This window comes from Aspergillus candidus (assembly GCF_002847045.1).
Source record: "Aspergillus candidus strain CBS 102.13 unplaced genomic scaffold BDW47scaffold_37, whole genome shotgun sequence".
Lineage (NCBI taxonomy): Eukaryota > Fungi > Ascomycota > Eurotiomycetes > Eurotiales > Aspergillaceae > Aspergillus > Aspergillus candidus.
Window position 1 is genome coordinate 154191 of NW_020194042.1, and position 22857 is coordinate 177047.

At 50.2% G+C, this 22857-nt stretch overlaps 8 protein-coding genes across 8 annotated transcripts; 3 read left to right on the top strand and 5 right to left on the bottom strand.

Moving 5' to 3' along the window:
* Window positions 1-510: 510 nt before the first annotated feature.
* On the top strand, window positions 511-2457 carry BDW47DRAFT_132881 (DUF3176 domain-containing protein; the record flags this gene model as incomplete). The annotated part of the gene is made up of 2 exons (XM_024817686.1): window positions 511-1671; window positions 1765-2457. The coding sequence occupies 2 exons, from the start codon at window positions 511-513 to the stop codon at window positions 2455-2457; spliced, it is 1854 nt and encodes a 617-aa protein (XP_024670259.1).
* An 81-nt stretch (window positions 2458-2538) lies between these two features.
* BDW47DRAFT_109028 (RTA1 domain-containing protein) lies at window positions 2539-3832 on the bottom strand. The gene is made up of 3 exons (XM_024813365.1): window positions 3470-3832; window positions 3013-3416; window positions 2539-2946 (listed from the first exon to the last, which is right to left on the bottom strand). Exons 1-3 carry the CDS (start codon window positions 3730-3732, stop codon window positions 2720-2722), a joined length of 894 nt encoding a protein of 297 aa, XP_024670260.1. The 5' UTR covers window positions 3733-3832; the 3' UTR covers window positions 2539-2719.
* Window positions 3833-5544: 1712 nt separating this feature from the next.
* BDW47DRAFT_132882 (O-fucosyltransferase family protein) lies at window positions 5545-6972 on the bottom strand (the record flags this gene model as incomplete). Its single annotated transcript, XM_024817687.1, has 2 exons — window positions 5545-6745; window positions 6817-6972. The coding sequence occupies 2 exons, from the start codon at window positions 6970-6972 to the stop codon at window positions 5648-5650; spliced, it is 1254 nt and encodes a 417-aa protein (XP_024670261.1). The 3' UTR covers window positions 5545-5647.
* Window positions 6973-8791: 1819 nt separating this feature from the next.
* BDW47DRAFT_52386 (glycoside hydrolase family 76 protein) lies at window positions 8792-10629 on the top strand. The gene is made up of 4 exons (XM_024819227.1): window positions 8792-9089; window positions 9169-9416; window positions 9501-9950; window positions 10009-10629. The coding sequence occupies exons 1-4, from the start codon at window positions 8999-9001 to the stop codon at window positions 10594-10596; spliced, it is 1377 nt and encodes a 458-aa protein (XP_024670262.1). The 5' UTR covers window positions 8792-8998; the 3' UTR covers window positions 10597-10629.
* Window positions 10630-10916: 287 nt separating this feature from the next.
* Window positions 10917-11678, top strand: BDW47DRAFT_127412 (uncharacterized protein; the record flags this gene model as incomplete). Its single annotated transcript, XM_024816713.1, has 4 exons — window positions 10917-10988; window positions 11062-11134; window positions 11207-11434; window positions 11593-11678. 4 exons carry the CDS (start codon window positions 10917-10919, stop codon window positions 11676-11678), a joined length of 459 nt encoding a protein of 152 aa, XP_024670263.1.
* Window positions 11679-12167: 489 nt separating this feature from the next.
* On the bottom strand, window positions 12168-16031 carry BDW47DRAFT_132884 (uncharacterized protein; the record flags this gene model as incomplete). Its single annotated transcript, XM_024817688.1, has 5 exons — window positions 12168-12215; window positions 12266-14490; window positions 14541-15209; window positions 15265-15935; window positions 16006-16031. The coding sequence occupies 5 exons, from the start codon at window positions 16029-16031 to the stop codon at window positions 12168-12170; spliced, it is 3639 nt and encodes a 1212-aa protein (XP_024670264.1).
* Window positions 16032-18345: 2314 nt separating this feature from the next.
* Window positions 18346-19559, bottom strand: BDW47DRAFT_118906 (esterase/lipase family protein; the record flags this gene model as incomplete). Its single annotated transcript, XM_024815273.1, has 4 exons — window positions 18346-18465; window positions 18580-19131; window positions 19192-19420; window positions 19492-19559. 4 exons carry the CDS (start codon window positions 19557-19559, stop codon window positions 18346-18348), a joined length of 969 nt encoding a protein of 322 aa, XP_024670265.1.
* Window positions 19560-19901: 342 nt separating this feature from the next.
* On the bottom strand, window positions 19902-22846 carry abaA (transcription factor AbaA). The gene is made up of 3 exons (XM_024819228.1): window positions 22225-22846; window positions 21994-22170; window positions 19902-21944 (listed from the first exon to the last, which is right to left on the bottom strand). The coding sequence occupies exons 1-3, from the start codon at window positions 22670-22672 to the stop codon at window positions 20197-20199; spliced, it is 2373 nt and encodes a 790-aa protein (XP_024670266.1). The 5' UTR covers window positions 22673-22846; the 3' UTR covers window positions 19902-20196.
* Window positions 22847-22857: the final 11 nt, after the last annotated feature.

Sequence of the window (22857 nt, forward strand, 5' to 3'; positions counted from 1 at the left end):
GAGTAAAATGATTCGGGCTGTAGGCGAACCATAGCAGCTTCAGTCCCAGAAACCTTCAACTGCACCTCAATTTGTGACGACAAAATTCACTGCTCTCTCGCACCCATGCATCTAAAATGACCCTCCAATCAACTGATCATCAACGATAGCTGATACCTATCCATACATAAATGCTTTCGGCCAATGTCCGAACAATTGCTCCGTCCAACAGGCGTTTTGGCCCCCACGTTGATCTTTACTGGGGCTCTCAGCCTGATGCAGGGACAAAAGCAAACAGACTTTAGCAATGCGGCTGAGCTTCAGATGTTATTGCTTGAATTTGACACTAGAGAAAAGCCATACTATGCAATGCCTCCTCTTTTAAGCCGAGGGGCGCGTTGTGCAGTCCATTTTGTTGCGTCGTGCCCTTTACAGGTATAATGCGCTTTGCATTCATTTTTCTATCCTGAATACTCCCCAAAAATCACTGAATACTGACCTCTCTACACTCGAAAGTCGTATTGCCGGACAATGACCGTCGAATCGGCGCCCTTGAATGGCGCCCATACCGAGGATTGCGAGGAGAGGAGCCTCTCGGCGGCCCCATCCGAGACGAAGACCCACGGAAAAAAAACCAAAGCCAAGAGATCTATATGGCTAGACTCATGGCTTTTCGAGGGCATCTCATTGTCATTTAGCATCGCCTGTCTGGTCGCGATCTTTGGCGTTCTTGTGGCGTACGACAACAAAAAGCGACCGCAGCTGGCCTATAAAATTACGCTGAATACGATTATCTCGGTGCTGGCAACGGGATGCAAGTCATCTTTGGTCCTGGTCATAGGAGAAGCCATATGCCAGCTGAAATGGCTGTGGTTCCAAGATCCAAGCCAGAGACGGCTATTTGGGATGCAGTCGTTCGATGCAGCGAGCAGAGGACCGCTAGGATCGCTGATGATCGTCATCAATCATCGTGCTCGTTCTTTTGTCTGTCTCGGTGCAGCCCTGATTATCCTTCTTTTGGCATTTGATCCGTTTATACAGCAGGTCATTAGCTATCCTCTAGTATCAGTGCCGGATCATGATAATCGGAGTGGAGCAGCGGCACCACAGGTAACGAAATATATCCCAGCGCCGAAAATTATCGACTGGAAAAATGCGATCATGCAAGGGCTCTGGTCCAGCGAGGACATGAGCTTCGAACCCAAATGCTCCTCCGGCAACTGTACCTGGGATCCATTCCCATCGATCGGTATATGTAGCCAGTGTGTCGATCTGACCTCCATTGCCAAGCTCAATTGTTCCTTGCCTGTTCCGGATAAGAGCTTTAATGAAACGTGCCATATCGAACTGCCCCATCCATGGGTAGAGGAAGATTCCTTATCCGGAAATAAGATTATTCCTGGAAGCTTTTCCATATCGAACGAACGGGGATATATGTCGATGCCGAACGTGGCCATCTGGGGGCGCTTCTCAGTTCAGGATCTCGACGAGAGCGATGAGGCCTATGAGAACTATCCAGATCTTCTCTCTAGTGAAGATCCGGATCACCCTAATAGTACCTTTGCTGGTGTCAAAAATCCGCTGGTGGCCTACGCGTACGCTGAAATTGGAATGAAGAAAGGCCAGCTCTCGGAGAACGCCCCGACCTCCGATGATGTGGTTCTAAATAAAGTGACCGAGTGCGGCCTCTCGGTCTGTCTTCGAAAATATGACATCTCGGTTACCAATGGGGACGCGTCGATACACACCTCCGCCCCTGATCTCGGTGTGCTGTATCTGGCCCAGAGCCCAGACACTCTGAAACCCGGTGAGACGATACCCTGCTGGCGACCAAAAGATCCATATAAAACCGACGCCCAGCCCGCTTTGAACCTCACGTTCTGCGACTGGGATATGCAGAAGCTACAGAGCCAGATGTCCGATGTTCTGCCCGTTGTGAACCAGATAGAATGGCAGTGGGATAGCATGGAGGGATGGCGTACAAGCGCAGACATTACAGGTGTAGAGGGCGAGTCAGACTTTGAGCGCAACGGGATTGAGCTCAATGCCGATCGCATCGTGACAATCGGGTTCGAAGAATCCATGAAGCGGATTGCCGCTTCGCTGACGAGACTCGGCTTGAAGTCGACCAACGAGAGCGTTCATGGGACCGTCAAGTCTGACGAAATTTTCGTCAGCGTACAGTGGCCATGGCTCGTTTTCCCGGCTTCATTGGTCCTCCTGGGTACCATTTTCTTGGTTTTCACCATTGTGCTGAGTCGAAAGAACCATGTCCCGTTGTGGAAATCGTCGGCCCTGCCATCCTTTTACCACGGACTGGAGAAGCTTGGGAACAATGAGTATTCGACTAGCAGTTTGATGGAGAAGAGCGCAGAGTCTACAAAGGTTCGACTGCAGTACTCGAAGCAACATGGGCGACTGATGCTATTGCGAGAAGACGTGGAAAATGTTCCATTATCTCGACCTAGAACTATGTAATACAGTTCTTTTCTTCCCTCGTCCGTTGTTACGATGAATCATTTCTAGTCAACACCTTTCTACGGGCTTCTTGGGCAAAGATCAATCTTATACATATAATCATAATAAAAAGGGTCATCGTTAACGAGAAACAAGAGACCTTTTGCTAGAGCTATTCGATAATATTCAACCGCCTGCCTAAGCGTTAAAATTGTCAAAGCAAACAAAAAAGAAGAAAAAAGAAGAAAAAAGGAAAGAGAAAAGAAAAAAGAATCATCCATATTTACGTATCCCGCTTAGAAGTAGACAGTTTAATTTGTCCCCAAGCTCTCCCCATCGCAACCCCGGGGTGGAGCACTGTCAGACAGATACACGCAATGGCAACCATCCCGCTCTCCAGTATCATCAATGCCACCTCATCATTCGCCAACCGACTATCGAAACCACCCTTGAGCTCAAAAACGCGGAAGAACGACCGCACGAAGATGGTGATCGTGGCGACCGCAAGACCTGTACCATATGAGCCTACCATCCAAACAATCAAGTTGGGGAAATAAATATACAACGGAGACATACCAGCAAGGAATAACTTCCACTTCAAGCTTTCTCGTACATCGGCGTATGTACCCTCCTTGTCTGCAACTGCAGCGGTTCTCCGCGAGCGCCTCCAAGCGCTATAAGCAAATTCCAGAGAGAGAGCCATAAACAGGGCCAGTGACACAACTTGGAATGCTAGGCCCGCTATCATGACGTTTACGCCTGTGTCTCGCAGGGATCTCTCATCCGCGATGGACGTGACTGCCCCTCCAGCGGCTTGCAGGATCAGTGAGATTACGTCGCAGCAGATGAAAATGATAGTGTATGTCCGGGGACGAAGTCGGGATATGTCCTCGCCCTCGTGGACGATGATGATTCGTGCGAGACAAAGGTAGATGGCAGCGGTGAAGAAGGCAGGTGCTATCGTCAGACAGATGAGATAACTGGTTTTGTCAGTTTCAGGTGTCTGGGATGGGAGGGTTCGGAAAACACCTACAGTAGGAAATTATCGAAACTAAATGGGTTGTTGTGAAGAAAGTATCGTCCCAAATAACCTAGGATTTCCAGGATGAGGCCTGGGATGATTGCTATGGTGAAACTCCATGTACGGTTGAATATTCCCAGCGCCAGCTGCGCGAGAAGAAGGACGCCGTAAAGAGCCACAAAAAAGAGGTTCCCTGCGACATTTGGCTGGTAATTGATGTAGCCATATTCGATAGGGCAGGTATCGAGGGTGCAAACAATATCAGACTCCGACATGGCGATGAAAGAAAAGTAAGTGGGCTTCAGGTGCGGGGGGGTTCGTGAGTATCAATTTCCCTGTTGATCATGGGCGTAAGCGTGCCTTTTAAGGTTATTCAACTCATGATGCCCGTCAAGGTTTGTATAGATGTCGGTCAGAGCGTCGTGTTGATACCAAGCGTGGAATATAGGTGCCTGAACGCCAGCCACAAACTATTTTAAACTCCGGATCCATCAGCCTAATCATCATTGTCATCATCTTACCTACACTCCCTACAATGTCACGGAGTTCGGCCCCGACAGTTTCGCTTAGCAGGAGCATCTTAACGCTTAGACCATTCAAACGTGCGCCAATATCACATCTTTGATTATGCCTAAACGGGTGGGCTATTGAGAATGTAGATACATCTATAGAGATATTGTAGAATTCCACAAATCGGAATCATTCTGCGGTCATCCTGTGAAGGAGTCCGAATATATGGTATCATAGTAGAAGAAGCATGAATATCTGACGTAGACCCGTTCGGATAATCAATGGTATCTGCAGGTATACATGAAATGTTCGGAGATTGCTAATGATATTATGATAGCTTTGGCCATAACATAAGCGTAGAGGTATACATACAATAGCTCCCCATAATGCTGTCATATACCACCGATATACGGATAGAACAAGTAGTAATGTCTCAGCAGAAGAGATGAAAATTGACGATACCTGACTGGCATAAGATAAACGTGTCAAGACAACACATTTCCAACACCGTGTTTCAAGGTGCAAAACACGTAAGAATGGTTATAAGACGCAATTTTATGAATTCCCCGCGCGCAGGGGGACTCGTAAGCTCGTGAGGCTTAGCCCATATATAGACAGCAGCTTATCGTCGTTCTCTTATTCCTGGACGTCTAAGGCACGAATGGCCATACTTTAATCGAGTCCGATCCTAAAAATCCGGGTAAAGTTGTTGCCTATGACTAGGTTGTGAATTGGGCTATATATCAGACATCTATAGGATGCTGAATCCTTTCAATTGTCCCGTGGTCTGGTGACTGAGGCAGTAGTCAAAATTTTGTATAGGTAATGATAGTATGACAGGGTTGCTACAAAAATAGGCAACCGCCTACTGTTGTCTGCTTACTATTCTACTCAGTGTAGGATTGGTGACTACGGTCGGCGATATTTGCAGTTTTCATTTCACTTTTTTTTTTTTTTTTCATTCATTCTTTCTTTTGTTTTTCATACGATCCTGCAACCTTTTCCATAGACTCGATATCGTCATTCTCATCAAGGTTTTGATCACACCTTCTTCCCTATGTACTACTAAAGAAAAGGTACCCAATAACAGTGGCCGACACATAATTCAATCCTTCTTTGAAAAATTCCGAAAGAGAAACTCAATTACAACAAGAGGGAACAATGCTCAGGATTTCCGAAAACGCATGTGCATGATGGTACCCTTGCACTTTGTTAGGCGTGGTCTAGATGAGACTATATTATTCCTGCAACCAGAATGGCACAGGATAGTATGTTGGATGCTGGGTTAAAATTTTAGTGAGCAGTATATGAAGCTCCTCACTATTACTACCTCATCACCATCTTCAGTTGTTTGGCCAGGTTGCAGATGCTGAACTTCAACCTATACGAGTCAGGAAAGGGAACATCCAGTATGTAGTAGGCAGTGGTATCATACTCCTCACATGTATAATCCAAGAAGCTAAATTAATGACAGGATTTGATAGAGATCAAGATATATGCCCTCTAACACAGTTGTCAGTTATATAGATATCGCCGATATATACCCGGGGTCCTTATAGTAATCCCATACTATGTTCAAAACAAAGAAAACTCCGCCCAATTGATATACAAGTGTCCAAACAAACCCGCCAAACCCATGCCAATTTACAAAAGAAAGAAACAAAAGAAGCTATATATAAACTACACCTGAAGGGTCCCCTCGTCTCCCTTCAACATCGAGGCCCTCCGGCTCCGAGAATAACGCTTGAAGAATGAAGCCGTCAGCACAGCGGCCACACCCAACGCAGAGCTAATAAGGCCCCACCGATACCACCACAGGAACGCCTGCGCCCTGTTCTGCACAAAGTACGTTCGGGACGTATCCATTCTGCGGACAGCAATCAGCTGCGAGAACGTCGACCAAAAGCTGCCGACGAAGGCCTCCGCCTGCACCATAGTCGCAGCCTCGAGGATGGGCCAGTAAGCGGCCGCGCGCCACTTCCGCTCATTCTCTGGAACGGTAGCGTTCAGGGCGGCGGCGCAGGAGCCCGTCGGCTCCATGAAGTGGGCGCGATCACCGAGACGGGCGATCAGGTCTACCACGGCGGGGTGCTTCCTGTCGTCGGTGGCGATGACGACGGGCTGGGAGGCGCTCGTCTGCACGCGCTGCACGTTCTGGTAAAGGTAGTTGGCGGACCAGTCGCATTTGGAGAAGACGTGTTTGAGGACGGGCACTTCGTTAGTGTGGCATGGATCTTTCTGGCCGAAGGAGAGATCGGATGGCCACATGCGCAGGTGCATGGCGATTGCATGCGGCATGATCTCGGGAAGGATGCTGTCTACGCAGCGTTGGAGCGGCTCGGCGAGCTGAAAGTGCTGTGCTGCGCTGCGCCAGCGGTGTCCCGTGAAGGGGAGGAGGAAGGCCTCGGCTGTGAAGCGGATGGCGCTCCATTTCCAGTAAGACTCCGTGGCGGCGGTCGCTTGGACGATGGGGTGCGATGGCGAGTCGGTGATCTCGGTGTAGTGGTCTACCTGCAGGGTCGGTGTGGTGCCATCTCCGACCAAGGCCTGCGCTGCGGGACTGGTTTCGTACCCGAGTTTGTCGAGACTGGCGCCGTCGAAGATGTCTGTTACTGGAACATGTTTCTCGCTCTGAACGCCGCGGACGGCGGGGATCGTAATTCCGGGGGAGAGGAGTTTGCGGGTGGGGAGGGGGTTGTTCACGGCGGAGGCGAGGTGGAGGATGAACTGATTGTTGAAGTAGGCAAAGGAGGGGTTCTCCCACTTTACAACGTTAGACTTGGGGAAACTCTATGTGACAAATAGCGTCTATCTGTCTATCTTGAGATGATAGGGGGTAGAAGGCATACTGTGAAATATCTGTTGATCTGGGAGTCGTCCTCGCCTGGGACGGCAGGCGAGGAGAAGAGACAGAGAAGAGCATAGGTTTGCAGAAGGAGCACCGTCCCCAAAAGCAAGAACCGGCTCTTCCTTTGCCGGAGAAGACTGTTAATTATGGATAGCATTCTGGCGGCGGTTGGAGTATGGAAGGAAGACTGGGAAAGGGTCTTGTTGGTCGACTACCTTTCAACGAAAGGCATCGAACTCCTAGGTCTAAAACAGAACAGCCAGATTGCCCTGTCTATTAGCTCTGCACGGCCGAACTCTACTGCTTACATTGATCCATCGGATCTACATAATACAGTGTGATCGGACTGGGGCCGGAAGTTCTTGAGCCTTTCCCATGAGGTCAGTATCTACTCCGTACGACCCCACTGATTTAACCTTTACGGAGTTTCTGAATGATATTCTAGAATTTTTTTTTCTATGGATACTATCTTTCGACAACCAGAGCTCGTTGTCCACGAACAGGTAGGGAATCATGCGCAGTGCCCATCCAGGTGTTGGTTCATTGGACAAATTAGGGCTAGGAAACCCCGTGCCAGGCTGTACGGGGCAAGGCTGCCCTCCAGAAATCCTTTGGAAATGTATTGTCACAAACCCCTCCGTATTATATCCTCTAATTAATTCCTGCAGGATCCCGCGTGCCCAATAATAAACAAGTCTCAAAAAGCATTGACTGAAAGGATTCTTAGCTTATCAGACCCCGGTCGAAACCACGCCTTGGCATTTGTCCTGGAGATGAGGCTGTTCGTTGTGATCGACATCGGTTTCACCAACTCGGGACAGCAGGGCTATGCAGGTGTCCGGGCCTTTGGCCCCTCGCTTCCGTCCAAGATCTTATTCTTTCCCGTTAATTTTCTTCATCTCATGCACGTATACTGACGTTCTTTAATCCCTCATGTTCGTTGATGTGGTTGACATCGGGAGGTGGATAGTAGAATGGATACAAGAGATCGGTGGCGACCGGTCAAGCTACTCGGTATGACCCATGGATGCTCCGCCATTTAGAGAAATCTTACGGTACTCCATCGAGATCGACTTGTTGGTTCGCATCGACTTTTGATTGGCGAACCCGTGTCACCCTCTAACATGACAATGCCGGACTTCAACTGAGTTGGCACGGCTGATTGGACTCGAATCATGCCCGACGAATCCTGCGGGATGGATCCTGTGAGAACTAACGTCCCGACCCACTGTCTTACGCTTGGCGACGCTTGTTCCAACCAGCAAAAGCCCTAAGACGCCTAGTGCTGCAGCATGAAGTCAGTCGATTCAGCCTGGGAACTTTCTAATTTAGTGGCTTTAGTGCTTTTAGACCGAACGCATACCCCCCCACCATCAGACACCAGCCTCATGGGATTGAATAATAATAGAAAAGTCAGCATTGACAAAATATCTCCATGACGGGTTAGTCCCTTCCTCAGGCTCCAATCCCAGGGTTGGTGGATTATGCCCATGTTACAAACAGCATGATATTGCCCCTGGGAAAGCCCGGTCAGGGCCGGAAGGATCTCATCCTGGACAATTTAAGCGGTAGTTTCCCCCAATGATATCCAAAGATATCAGTAAATATTATACAAAGTTCATTTCAGGCGTCCGATCCTGATCCTTCCCCAAATCCATCCAACCATCCTTTGTCACGCTTGTGTAAAGGTGTTTCTTGTAACAAAACGGCTGCAGCTACTCGTCGACTCGTCTCGGATTGGCTTTGGATCAGCACCTAAGGGGCTGTGAACGACTCCTTAGTTCTGACTTTTGTCAACCAGGATCTGACCTCCTTCCCTCAGCACTCTCTCAGCATTCCCTCGCTCACACACTCACGTCTTCCACGCGTCGGAGTACCCCTAGCAGAAGATCGGTTTCTTTCGGAGCTTGTTCACCACCCATTGGATGAACAGAGTCGAGTCGATCAGGACAGAGCTGGTAGAGTAAGACGCTAGTAGACAGGATTAAGTCTATCGCTTCCTGTTAGTCTGTCGCGACACGCGACTGGACGCTGGACACACACAGCTGGACGGAAATTCGAGGATCGGACAGAGCCGCCTGCAGCGAGGATCCTTGGGCCCCGGACGGCCTCTTTTCGTGTGCCCGTTCGTCTCTGTTGATCATTAATATACCCGGTTTGGAAGCTTGCGGCTGCCCCTCGTGATGAAGCTTTCGTCATATCTGCCGACAGTATGGCTGGCCATGCTGTTGGTCCCCTCGGCTACGGCTATCGACTTGGATATCCAGAGCGATGGTGGGTTTTTCTTCTCCTTCTCCACCTCTCCACAGTGGCCTTCCTTGCAGCCGATCATGATTTACTGATGAAAATGAAGAATCCCTTCGGGATGCCGCTTCCACGGCCGCCTGGGGCATGATGCACTACTACAAGGGCAACGAGTCCGGTCAAACGCCCGGTAAACTCGATGGCACCTGGTGGGAGGCCAGTATCATGTTCATGCACATGATCGAGTATTGGCGCGTAACGGACGATGACACCTATAACGCCGCGTCGACGCAAGGCATGGTGCATCAGTCGGGTGATAAACATGACTACATGCCTGATAATGCGACTAGCTGGCTCGTATGCCCCCCCTCTACCCCCACAACGCTCCTGCTTCCCGCTGCCCGGCGATCATCCAAATCAAACAACTAATGATCATCACAGGGCAACGACGATCAAATGTTCTGGGGCATAGCGGCTATCACCGCAGCCGAGATGCAATTCCCCGATCCCAAAGGTGGCCCCTCCTGGCTGTCCCTCGCGCAGGCCGTCTACAACACGCAGATCGCCCGGTGGGACATGGGAAACTGCGGCGGTGGCTTGCGCTGGCAGATGTGGAACTGGCTTCCGGGGTGGGAACTCAAAAATAGTGTCTCCAACGGGGGCTTGTTCCACCTGGCGGCCCGGCTAGCCATGTACACCGACGACAAGAGGTACAAGGACTGGGCGATCAAGATCTGGGACTGGTCGGCGTCTACGCCGCTCCTGAATGATCAAACCTGGCACGTCGCCGATACTGTCAGCGTTGACTCGCAGTGCAAGGAGTCCGGTAACGAGCAGTGGACATACAATTATGGGCATTACATGACAGGGGCCGCGTACCTCTACAACCTGGTCTGTATCCCCCACCAACCCGCCCTTTCCACACCAACACCATGCTAACAAGACGCAGACGAACGGCGACGAAAAGTGGCTCAAAAGAGTCAACGGCCTCCTCGACTACGGACTCAAGCAGTTCTTCCCGATGAAATACGACGGCTTCAACCCCAACGGCCAAACCATGGTCGAAGTCTACTGCGAGCAAGTCGGAACCTGCGATAACAACATGAAAACTTACAAAAGTCTGTACACGACGTGGCTCGCCTTCGTGACTCAAATCGTCCCAAGCACCGCCGAGCGCATCATCCCGAAGCTGGAATCCACCGCGCAGGCAGCCGCGCGCTCCTGCACAGGCCCCAAGAACGCATGCGGCCAGCGCTGGTACAAGGATAAGTACGACGGCAGCACGGGCATGGAGCAGCAGATGAGCGCGCTGGGTGCGTTCCTGTCGAATCTCATCGTCCGGTCGAACAAGCCACCTGTGTCTGTGAAGACGGGCGGCAATAGTAAGAGTGATCCTAATGCGGGTAGTGATAGCGAAAAGGGTGGAAATAAGAAACCGGCACCTATTACCACTGGCGACAAAGCCGGTGCTGCGGTTTTGACGATTATTGTTGGTGGAGCTTGGATTGGGTTGGTGGCTTGGTTGTTTATTGGATAGGTCTGCTCTATACTGTACTGTACTATACTATACTTTTTCTTCGTGGTTTGTCAGTTTATTAACATCTATTTTCATTATTTAAGACGCCTTACCAAATATACAATCATCGTTCATTCCAGGGTCTTGCCATGGCTTAGAGCAGTTCTCTATAGAAATACGAAGACATACATATGCAGCCTGGCATTGGCCGCCTCATATAGACATCCCTGTACCGAGGATGGACAATCCCCGCATCCCAGCAGCCGACATCTCCCCAAACATTCACCGTCCCCATATCAACACCCAAGCTTTTCAACATTATCTGAAGCCAAAATAACACAATGACCGAGCCCATCCGCCTCCGCCAAATCGCCTTCCTCGTCCACGACCTCCCCCAAGCCGAACGCCAAATTGTACCTCTTCTCTCCCCACTTACCCTTCTCCCCAAGTCTCCCAGTTAGTACACCTAACTAACCAAAGCAACAGACGAAAATCCTCAACACAGAAGTAATCAATCGCGAGCCGGAAGTCGCAGAATTTGGTTTACGCAACATTCTCGGTACGTCCATTTACCAGGTCCTATACCAGCCGAGAATCAACCCGCAAACCTAACGATGTCGTATGTGTATAGTCCCCCTAGGAGGCGACATCATCGAAGTTCTCTCCCCAATAGACCCTATCACACCCACCGCAGCGAGTCGACTCCTCCACAAGCGCGGCAGAGACGGCGGATACATGCTCATCATGCAGGTGGGTGACACTGCAGCGCGTACGCAGCTCATAGAGGAGCAGAAGTTGGCGACGGTTGTGTTACGACAGCGTGCTAGTGAGGGTGATGGTAGTAGTGGGAGTGTAGACCGTACGCAATTTAGTCCGAAGGGTATTCCTGGTTTGTGCTTTTTCTTTTTTTTTTACCCCTCGTACCCCTTGATAATGCCAGGGTTATGGTACTGATCAGCGGACGACTGCGGAATAGGAAACATAATGCCCGAGCTAGACACCTACACTCCAAACCAGCAGCAATCGAATATACCGTCATTTGCAGACACTCCAATAGCACCCTGGCCTCCCTGCGGAGCCGACTATCCTACTTACTCGCGTGAGATGTCCCGTCGTACGCATCTGCAACTACTAGGTGTTACGTGTCGGCTAGCAACCGGAGACTACAGCAATAGTAAAGATACCCTCAGCGCAGCGCGTAAATGGGAGGAGTTATTCGGCGTGCGTGGTGAGGGAAATGAGAATGTATTCACGAATTGCCGACTGCGGTTTGTGCCTAATCCGGGAGATCTCCCCGATGGGTTAGTTTCGGTGACGGTGGGGATCAGGGGAGAGAACGCGTATGAGAGAGTGCTTTTTGCAGCTGGGGAGGAGGGCTTGATGAGTTGGGATGGTCGAGTTTTCATGTTGGGTGTTGAGTGGGAGTTTGTGCTTTTGCCAATTGGGAGAAAGAGTAAATTTTAAAACCTGGCCGGGTGGACGACGAAGTATATTGATTGGCCGTATTTGCAGAATTGGGTCGTCAGCTCTAAGGAGATGTGTACGTGATAAGACCATAAGCTTGTAGGATTTTATTGCTATGTACAGACATGTTACTTCAACATCACGCATTTCCCCATGCCAGGAATGAAAACCCCCTTCTAAACACGTTGAGAAGAGCAGTTTCGTCCATCTTTGGCGGCCGCAATACTCCCTCCAGGTCGTTCGTCTCTTTCATGTAGGATAGCAGTAGCTTAGCGTATGACGCCGCAGTCGCAGCTGCGTATTCCTGGAACCGTTTGTTTTTGTGGCTGTCCGAGTAATCACAGATCCCACGCACAACCAGACACGGCAAAGTATTCACTATCCCTGCCGCCTCCATTTCAAAACATAGGACGTTCTTCTCTCGGCTCCACTGGTCCCGCAGTCGCGCGTCTTTCACAACTCGATTCCCCGACGCTATGAGCCCGTAGTGTATGCGTGGGTGGGTATCAGGCCGTCCTGGTCTTCTGCACTGGTGAGAGAGACTGCAACGGTCGCAGGTGGGGTATCGCGGATCGTGTGCAAATTCGCTCACAAATAGCCTGTCTTGTTCTGCCCCCGGATATCGGTACTCCCTTCTGCAGGCAGCAATCTCCTCGATGTAGCCTTGGAGCGGCGTCCGCGAGAGGTGAGGGTCAGACTTCAGATTACTGAGAGCAGTCATGACCAGTCGTGGCGGCGGTTGCAAGAACCCTTGCTGCTCGAAAATTCCGTTCTCAAGAGCTTTGCCCATGTCGTACTGCATCACACCGGGATTCGTGCCAATGGGCTTGCTCACGACCACGTCGCCGAGCCGAATATCGTTCCGCGAAGAGGGAACGCCGCCGCCTATTCCCACGAGCAGACAGAATTTGACCGCTGGGAATGTTCGACGCAAGTTTGAAGCGACATCTGCTGCCGAGTTGGTCCCGTACTCCCCGTCTGGCAAGCATGCAGCTACCACTTTGTGTCTACCCATGTTACCCAGCGCATAGTGATTGGAGTCCGCTGCAGCCACGTGGATGTCAGGGTGCGTCATGTCAAAAAGCGCACGCACAGCGAGTAGCTCTAACGGCAATGCGCATACAATGCCAATTGAGTAGTCCTCCGCCACTAATCCCTCCAGTTTCCACTTGGTATAAGATTTAGTCAGTGGTTCGAGTCGATTAGAGATCACATCTCTGGGTTCTTCCACCAGGTCCTCCATTGATGGACTTGTGGCCCTCGATACTTGTGCACTATCAGTTGCGGTTTCACTAGATAGCACCGTCAGGTGATTTCCACGATCCGACTCCTTGAACGAGGATTGGTTATCGAAGTACTCGAGTGAGCCCTTTTCCGGGTCGCCGTGATCGTCCCAGCACCATTGAATATTCTCGTTATACCCGAAAACAACAGCTCCACTTTCTTCAAAATCAACGGGACTCCTCGGGACTCCGCTTTCATCCAATACTGTAGGCGGTAAAATCACCTGGACAACGTCCAAATGTTTCTCATGGCCACTGACACACTCGCAAGGCGCGAATGCCGTCTCAAGATTATGCCACGTGAGATTTTCTGTCAACCTGATGGGATACATTGTCTTATCTCCGGATGAATCCATTATTTCTTCCAAGTCAGCAATTCCTGCAGCAAGGTAGTACTTGTCTCTGGGAAGTGAGGCCCAATGAGTACAGGAAACATTTTCAGGCTGTAGTAAGTCCCCGAACCCGCGTCCCAGCAACGTTATAGCAGGGATGGAACGGACGAAGTCAACCCATCCCTTGCCCATTGTAGGAAGTGTTGCAACCCTCGGATAAACAGGATCGATGTCACTTGACAGGTCATGAAAATCCCAACCTTCCAGGTGCGCCCGAGGGATACGTTTGGATTTGTAGAGATTGCCGTCCGGCCCTGCCGCGAGCACCTGATGGTCAATGATCTGCTCTAGGATGTTCAAGAAATGCTCTACCCGGTCTTCAAAACGGACGAAATCGTCTTTTTCAGGGTAGATCTTGAGCCTGCGGTTGGTGTGGTTCAGAAGCACGGAAATGGCAGCGTGGGGCTTGTTTGAAAAAGGAACCGGTGCTTTCTGTAGATCTTCCCATCGAAACAGAAATTCCGAGCTGAACTCGTCTTTGCTATCATGCACAAGAGAGGCACAGACAAGGTGCAACAGGGCGCTTGTCCCGTTGTTCAGCCATCCCCGCTTTTCTCCCTCATCCCAAATCACTACCGACTTTTTGAAAATCCATTTGAGCTTCCTGATGTAGCCACCACGCGAGATGTGGAATGGCGTATCTTTGTAGCCAACGGCAAACGGCACTCCTCCAACTATCATCTGTCCACTTGAGACAGATGTTTGGTCAAGGATGCAATCATCACGGGGCTTTGGAAGTCGAGACCCTGCTATCTGATAGCTGATATCCGATGTTCCTAGCAGATCTCGTCAGCAGCCATAAGGGCTTCTTCTTTTTAGAACATACCCGCGAGGTACTTAGCTTCCGAGCACCACCCAAGGACATGGCGAGCTTTCTCAAGCTGTGGGATCGTTACTTGTTCTGTAGGGATGACTGGGCTGTCTAGGTAGGATATTCTATCTCCGTTCCTGTTGTGAACCAGATGCCACATAGTCATGTCATCACACTGCTCAGTCGGGACCAGCATAGTCGAAAACCCTTTGACATATACCCTACCCATGAAAGTATTCACGTATCTTGCTTGTGCAAGGCCAGCCATAATGTATAACGGTACCTCAAGGCCACTCACTGTTCTCTCATCAGGCCGCCGTAAAATTGGAAAGCCCTCTACAACCACGGGATTCCGGAATAGGCCATGCCAGCACAGGCCGTTCGCCTCTGATGGCTGTTTTGAATAAACCTGGAACCCGATGTCGCTTTGCAGCTCTGCAAGATAAGCTTTTGCTGGAGCCTTGCCCTTTCCTTGAATGACGCGAATATTGTCTACCATTGGTCGGCTGAATGCGACTCCTTGATATGGTGACGAGCGAAGGGAGGCACCAATCCAGGCCATTTGCTCTCCTATTTCAGCAACTGAATAGGGAGTGCCAATGACCTCGACAAGCAGCGTGTTTTTTCCAGACGGGTTAGGTGTCTCAATCCATATTGTAAATTCCGTGCCGTCGGAAAGTTCGCCTAGTTCAATCACTAAGTTAACGCGATGAACCCCCTTAGGATATTGTCAAATTACCTGTAGCATGATCTCCTCGCTGGCTCCTAAGAGCCTGCTGGATAATCTCAAGAACCAGTGGTGCAGAGGAGGGCCATGTCTGCTCAAGGTACTGTGAGCTTGTTAGTGCCTGAGTTGTGTTGGCAGAGCCTGTCAATGTGATGGCCGTTGCGACGGCCTCAGAAGGCTCTTCCTTGTATCCCTGGTCCTTCAAAAATGACAGTGGGTCCCAATCAACATTGTATGTCATTTTATATGAAGCAGATGGCACCCTTCTGCTAAATCTCTGCGTCGTCGGTAGGCTCTGTAGAATTTTCTGTCTAATCTCGGTCATCACATCAGGGTCGGACGGAATGAGAAAGCAGTGTTTGCCTAGGTCTGTCAAGAGCCATTTGTATGCAGCGGTCTCTATGATCGAGTGACGGTACTTCCTGAGCTCTGGCAAATCAATATCCTCTCTATCGTACCCATCACTGTTGTCGAGGATCGGCGTGGATGGAGCGTTAACAGATTCGCTTTCCTCCCAGTCTCGTTCAATATGCTGATCTTGAATATCTTCATCCATAGGACCTTTATCGTGTTTACGCCAGAGATCCATGAGTTCAGTCAAACTCATTTTGTCACTATGGCTAACATCATCTGGTTTGTACTGGCTTTCTGCCGACCCGTCAACGAACGCATCGGTAATATCTCTATTTCCATCATCCATGAGCATCACAAATGCAAGATTTAGCAATGAATGAATTTTGCTTGAACACTTACCGACGGTGTTTGTGGATAAACGCCATAATATTGCGATGTATCTTTGATGTTCGGGTGAATCCAAATCTCAATGAGAATGCTTTCAAACATCCAGGCAAGGCCGTAGCAACTCGGTTGATGGAACTGCTATCCGTTCGATATTGGTAAACCTCATTAAGAAGCAGATTTGCGAGCTCCTGAATGTATGCATCCTTGATAAACGGATCAATTGTCGATGCATCAGAGTAAATTGTCTGTACTTCGACTTTCTGGGAAATTGTGATAGGTTCTGTGTCTAGGGTAGGGGAGGCCCTCTTTGAGAATATTTGATCAGAGATGTACTGTGACACAGACTCTACTGTACTTTTCGGGTCAAATTTCTCGCCCGAAGCAGGGGGCGACTGCAGATTGTCGGAGACGGATGCTTCGCTAGAATGATAATTGCCTCCCTTGTGCTTCTCGCTGAAGTTAGGTGTCTTAGGTTTTTCTGGAGGCGGCACGTTCGTCGTGTTACTATCCAGGGAGGTGTCATCTTCGTCGAGATCTTCCTCCACTGTACCGCTGTCTATACGATCTTCATCGCTGACATGTGGGATATCTAGGAACGGAATTTGCGTGTAAGCGGTACCACATCAAAACCAGCTTCCAGGATCAAGATCTTACCTTCTCGCGAAGCATTGCTCGCACGAGAGTCGATCCGGTTCAGACCCTCTGCGGATGGCACTGCTTCGACTTCGACATCCATTAAAAATAACCCTGGAGATGAAGGCTCTTTCGACCAATGATATATCAAACCTCTAGGTTGCGTTTCTGTTTCTTTACTGAAAGATATATATTGCATCAGTAGATTCAGATTTTTATGGGCCTCTTTAACTGTAGCTGGTGCCGAAGATAAATCTTTGGGGAAGTTGCCAGCCAGTGCTTTAGCATTCGACATGTACATGGGGTGGTTCACAGCAATTATGAACACTGAAGGAGCCTGACGTCGAAGGTTTTCAAAAGACTTGCAAAGAAATTTTGTTGCTCGGATGAGCCAAGTGTCGTAAATCCCCGCAACGTCTCCGCGAGGGCTGCCTCCGTTCCTGTTTTTATCCTCAGCTCTCAGCTCGTCACGACAGAAAGCTTGGACGTCTTTGTCCACCGTGATAATGTCGGTGGTTATAAGTGGATCTAGATATATACCATCTTCCCCCATAGTCGTATTTTTCGAGGAATTTTTGGATTTTTCACGTATTTTGGGACTGTTCTTCCCACGCCCTCTAAATATATTACCAACGCGCTCCACCAGGGTTGGCTTGTCGGGCTTCGCCCAAGTGGATCTAGAGAAGCTCCTCCGGCTTTTCTGGGCCTCGTTAGGTGTGGGTGCATCCGGGGGCTTAAATGTTATACCAATGACTCCATAGCGGACAAGAATCCCTAATGGTTCATCGATATTTCCACCTTGTCCAGAGCGGATTCTCGCTAGAGAGCTTGCTCCCATTTCGATGAGAGAGACAGGTATTGTATGATCGAGGAAAGAGATCAGGTTGAGGAGTTCATTAGCTCCACGGTGGTTCCTGCGGCGAAGAGAAAGCACATTGTTCAGAAACGGCTGTCGAACTTCAGGATCTGACAAATGCGAATTAAGCTGGAATCCTTCAAGGGGTCCGCCTGTTGCATGTATCTCTAGGCCGACTGAATGTATTGGTCCCGGAAGGCAGTCATAATGGAGTGCAATCTCTTTGGCCTTTTCCCTCTGCTCTGTGGTTGGACTCCTGATACCAAGCTCTCTGAACAGCATTTTACAGGCATCTTCAATCTGCAAGGGTGGCACCCAAACACAGTATGGCTCAAACAACTGCTGCTTTTTGCTCAGCGTCACATCCTCGGAGGTATATAGAATACTGCATCTCCTGTTAGGGATTAGAAATTGGCTGAAATCCGAGAGCTCCTTGTCGTTATCAAAGATGAGGCCATCAAAAACAAGGAGCCATCCCTCTCTAGTACTGAGGCATTCTCGAAAGACAACAGGATCTTGTGAATCAAAGATGCTTGTTTTCCCCCTTTTGATGGCTCGCTCATTTTCGTCCAGAAGCATGGCACTTGTAACACTCTTAATGCATGTGAGCATCGACTGATGAGACGTGGCATCGATCCAGAATATCCCTCCTGGATAGTCGTTCCGGTGGTACCAGGTATATTGGCGCGCTAGATGCGTCTTCCCAGAACCAGGCTGTCCACTTATAAGGATGCAAGACGGACTTGACTCGCGACGTTTAACATTAAAAAAGCGATAATGCAGTATCTCCAGCTCCTTTTGCCGTCCAAAAAAAGTCTTATTGGGAAGGAATCCTGGGGGGACTACAAAAAGCGGCTGTGGCTCTAAGTTTTGTTGTACATCCCACAAAAAATGTTGTTCTTGTAGTAGTCTTGGGACAGGGACATTGTACTGCATACCAATGATCTGCTCATTGGGCTTGTCTTCGATAGACGGTGCAAACTCTGTATAATCAGCACAAAGCTCGACTTGTCCTAGTAAATTTCCGTACCTTCGGATTTTGTTTCTTCCTGAATATGTCTCTCCTGCCTTTCCTGGATCCATTGAGTTTCGATGACGTGGGGTGCCTCAATGCAATATCTCGAAAGAATTCCCGCCATGAATTTCCAGTATGTGGCGCTTGCATCATCAAATTTGCACATATGGATGTGATCGGCTGCGATTCCAGCACGCTCAGCGCCTTCTATGATCGGGGCAGCACTGCGTTCATCCACTACCACATACTTGTATCCTTCAAGACTGATGCCCTCGGTTTCGTAAAAGAAACAAACATGGAATTTATTCCACAAATCTGCAAAAAGGCTGTTGGTGTCCCTTATAGATTCGTTATTTTCACTCAAGGTCCTTATTAGCTGTGGGGAAGATTGGACGAGCTGCTGAGGCAGTATCGCTTCGCATAGCATTTGCAGAGCCATGCTCCATTGCCCAGCATCGTCAACATTGTGTGGGGTTCCCAGGAATATCAATCCATATGTTGATACTAAAACCGATCTCAGGTGCTTCACTCTCTTGTTGGAGACGGAGTGCGAATAGATGAGAGCTTTTTTGACAACGATGCCCCCGAGAGAATGGCAAATGAATATAATGGGTCTCTCAGAGCATCCTCGAAGCTGTCCAGGTGTCAGTCGAACGAGATAGCCACAGTACACATGCCGTCACGGTTCCCTCACATTTCTGTTCGCTGCGAGTGATGACACCAGGGTCTCAGCAACGCCGTGTATTCCACCAGAGCCGTTACCATCTGTAAAATTTTGTACAGAGGCATCGTACCCGTAAGTGAGCACTCTAGCCCGAGACTGGCCCAGTGCATGTGGTAACAAATCAGCAGGCCAAAAAGTGCCCGTGTCGCTAGTCCATGTATCTTTTGGATGGCCACTGAGCCCGTGGACTAAGACAATGCTAGCGAACCATACATGTCAGTTGCATGGACGAAATTATTGTGGTAGGATCCCTGCAAGGCTACCACATACTCAACTGTTGCCGTCTCGGGAGGGTTATGAATGACCGTCAGCCCAAATGGCCTAATGTTGCTGGTCATCTTGATTCTTCGATGGGCATGATAGGAGAAGGTATACTGCTTTGACGAAAGTCATTCAGTATAGGGCCTTTGGCGGATTACACGACAAGGATCATTGCGATCACACTAAGTCGAAGACCCACAAGTCGCGGTCAGGTATTGTGTGGATAGGAGAAGAGCGGGGTCGACGCGACGAGGCTGAGACTGGCAGTTGCATCATGTGATCAAGAATGATCAATATTTAGACTAACATATATCTCTCCTCCAGGATTTGTCTGGCCGATAAGTGTAGATCCCATATAAAGAGCGTCGTTCTTCCCCTCCTAGCGAAGTACAAAGATACACTATACCCTGGAGACCTGTCGTCGATTGACTTAAAGCATTTCCATGTTCTCGTCTTCTCTTATACTCCCTGGTGTTTTCATTAAGGATGGAACTATGCATTGCACACCCGAAGCACTGATCGATCAGCAATTATGGTATCATTATGAGAGAGTATTAGATACTAGGGTAGGTGGGCAGGTATGCCAAATAGCAGATATTGTAAACCAATCAATCCAACGACACTCGCTAAACTCCACAGTAACACGCCCCCACGAACGATACTTTTAATGCCCATGAATATCATAAAGTAAACCCATTCACCGGAAGACGCTGCTTAGCCAGCCTCCGCATGATTCCCCTCCGTATATGATTGATGCGTGTGGTCTTGCCCAGCGCCGTTCAGGTTCTGTTCGTTCGGCATGTTGCTCACGATTTTGTCCAGGCCCAGATCATCCGCGCTCATTAGACCCTCAAACTGACCGCCATGCGATCCCCGCGACACGGGTGCTGGGTGCTCCGACGGTTGGTATGATAGATGGCTGTAGTTGTTGCCCATGTCACCGGGGAGAGTTGTCGCTGGAGTGGCGGACCACGCCGCATGATTGTGACTGAGGTCGTCAAGGGGCTGCGTGGATGATCCAAAAATGTTGTTGAGCACGCCCTGATTATCATGAACGCCGACTCCGTGCGACTGGGATGGCACGTAGTGCCCATCATGGCTCATTCCATACCCACCGAGGTTCGAGTGAGACAAGGATATATCGGGCACCTGAAGCATCATCGGGCCCGAATTTCCGCCGCTGAGATGCGAAGGTTGACTGGTATCCGCTGGTGGTATAGCAGGGTATGGGTCTAGCACCGAGCTGACGGCGGTTCTATCGTTTAAGCCTTCTTCGGGTCGAGTGATCGCGTTGAGGAAATCGAATGACCCTGTCGAATAGATATTAGGAAGGTTCTCTGCTGGCGGTTGATATAGCCAGGGGGGTTGAGAAGCGTTGTTGTGGAGTGAATCCTGTGGTTGTGGTGCATGGTAGGCGCTAGAAGCCGGCTTGGAAAGCAGCGCATCCAGTGAGAGCGGCGGAAGGTCGATGCCGGATGCTGTTCGTGGACTGTTCGTAGCGACTCGGCTCGGTGGGGGAATCAGCCGCCGCCAGGTGGTTGTTCCTGCCTCCCCAGGTCGGGTTTGGCGGAACTTCCAGAGCAGGATCGCCATGCGCTGGCTTTCCTCCCCCGTCTGCGCCCCGTACGGATTCGATAGCCGCCGAGAGCTGTTCGGGGTGGCCCGGATTTCCTGGACTGCGGTCAGAGAGCGAAAGTATTTTCGGGCGTGTTCGTCAGCAGCATAGTGGTTCCCCTCCCTCTCTGCTACCCGCTTCTCTTGCGTGAGGTCAGTGAATAGCTTGGCCCACCATATCGACTCGAACGGGGGCTTGATTTTCGGAGAAGCTGGTTTAGAGACCCGGTGGTGGGCTTCCAACATCGTCTGGCCATCCTCGTACATATAGGTGCTGCAACCCCAGTTGTCCATATCGTGGATCATCGAAGTATCCCCCGCAGTGGGATGGGAATAGTCGAGTTGCAGCTGGGTTCCCAGCCGGGATCCAGTGGGTGGGAAATCATCCATCAACTTCAGATTGGTCTCCAGCAGGATGATATCGCAGTTTATTGGGGTATTCACATCAGCCATCAAATCACCAAGACGGGGGAATGAATGACGCCAGTTGATAAGGCTCTCCAGCGGCATTGGAGGCCCGACAGGGTGTCGCTGGTCGCCTTGCAAACACGTGTACGCGTGAAAAGCCTCCTCGACCCGATCCGGTTTGTTCGGTGCGCTCACCCACATGTCGAAACTAAGACCGTGGATCATATTTGGCGTGGAGTTATTCATCGAGCTCAAGGCAAAATGTGGCGGGGGGAGCTCCCCACCATAAAGATGCATAGACCGCGAGGGGTCATGATAGCTCGAGGGGTGACTGTAATGACTCGATAGTGGATGCTCCATGGAAGTCCGCCAACTGGAACCAGCCGAGTGAGACTGGCTGTTCGATCGTTCTGCTTGCTGTTCACGGACTAAGCGCTCCCCTGTGTATGGTGTCAGTCTTCGTTAGTTGGACTGTGGCAAATATCTTACAATCGGGATCTCCCTTCAGGAACGAGTCCAGGACTTGTAAATGGCTAGAAACTTGTTTTCTGGTCCGCTTTTTGCCTGTGGTGTTGTATATAAACTCTGCAATGAGCTCGTTCCGCCCATACGACTTTCCACGGCCCGACCATTTCCTTCGACCCATTGGAGGGTTCGCTTCGAGAGCTAGATTACGTTAGTATTCACTTTTCCATCGCTGGTGAGTTTGCATGTGCCTACCCTGCTGGAAAGCATCCTCTAGCTCATCAGACCACACGGGTTCGCCATCCTTTCCGGTGTCCCGTCGAGGACGACGACGATACTCCAGATACTTCTGGGATTTTAGATAGCTGCGCCTCCGAGGGCCAGGGGGAAAGTGGTTGGCGGAATTCAACCGCCGCTGCCTCCTCGCATGGGCCCTGCTGGCCAGCAGCTGCGAGTTGTGAACGCTGGCTGATACCGACGGTACTGGAGTGGGTGCAGCCGGCGGAAGATGAGAAGGATACTTGTAGGCGAATTGCTGCAAATAGGCATCCCGCCCCATCGGGTCGCTGTGGGCAAGGTCTTCTGAATAGGACTGGACGTTGCCAGAGGTGTTCTGGAGAACCCGCTCTGAATGGGCTCCCACACTCTCCAGCGCTGGCTGGCTCTGGGGGATGATGCACTCAGGCTGCCAGTCGGTAGCCATGGGAGCAGACCTGGATAAGCTCTCTCAAGAATGGCAAATTCCAAAGAGATGCGATGGGACAGGACCGCAAATGTTGACCACCAGGCAAAGAACGCAGCAGCAGTCACAGACCAAAGACCAAGCACGCAGACCCCTGGAAGAGAATGTAAGAAACTGGGAAATAGAATGTGGGAGCGAAGTCCAAG

Bases quoted from the DNA above. Each gene is read 5' to 3' on its own strand.
- BDW47DRAFT_109028 (XM_024813365.1), bottom strand. From the start codon at position 3,732: ATGTCGGAGTCTGATATTGTTTGCACCCTCGATACCTGCCCTATCGAA. The intron at 3,417-3,469 runs GTAGGTGTTTTC...TGACAAAACCAG, and splicing joins AGTTTCGATAATTTCCTACT to TTATCTCATCTGTCTGACGA. The intron at 2,947-3,012 runs GTATGTCTCCGT...CATATGGTACAG, and splicing joins GTGGAAGTTATTCCTTGCTG to GTCTTGCGGTCGCCACGATC.
- BDW47DRAFT_52386 (XM_024819227.1), top strand. From the start codon at position 8,999: ATGAAGCTTTCGTCATATCTGCCGACAGTATGGCTGGCCATGCTGTTG. The intron at 9,090-9,168 runs GTGGGTTTTTCT...ATGAAAATGAAG, and splicing joins CTTGGATATCCAGAGCGATG to AATCCCTTCGGGATGCCGCT. The intron at 9,951-10,008 runs GTCTGTATCCCC...AACAAGACGCAG, and splicing joins CCGCGTACCTCTACAACCTG to ACGAACGGCGACGAAAAGTG.
- abaA (XM_024819228.1), bottom strand. From the start codon at position 22,672: ATGGCTACCGACTGGCAGCCTGAGTGCATCATCCCCCAGAGCCAGCCA. The intron at 22,171-22,224 runs GTAGGCACATGC...AACGTAATCTAG, and splicing joins AGAGGATGCTTTCCAGCAGG to CTCTCGAAGCGAACCCTCCA. The intron at 21,945-21,993 runs GTAAGATATTTG...CACCATACACAG, and splicing joins CCTGAAGGGAGATCCCGATT to GGGAGCGCTTAGTCCGTGAA.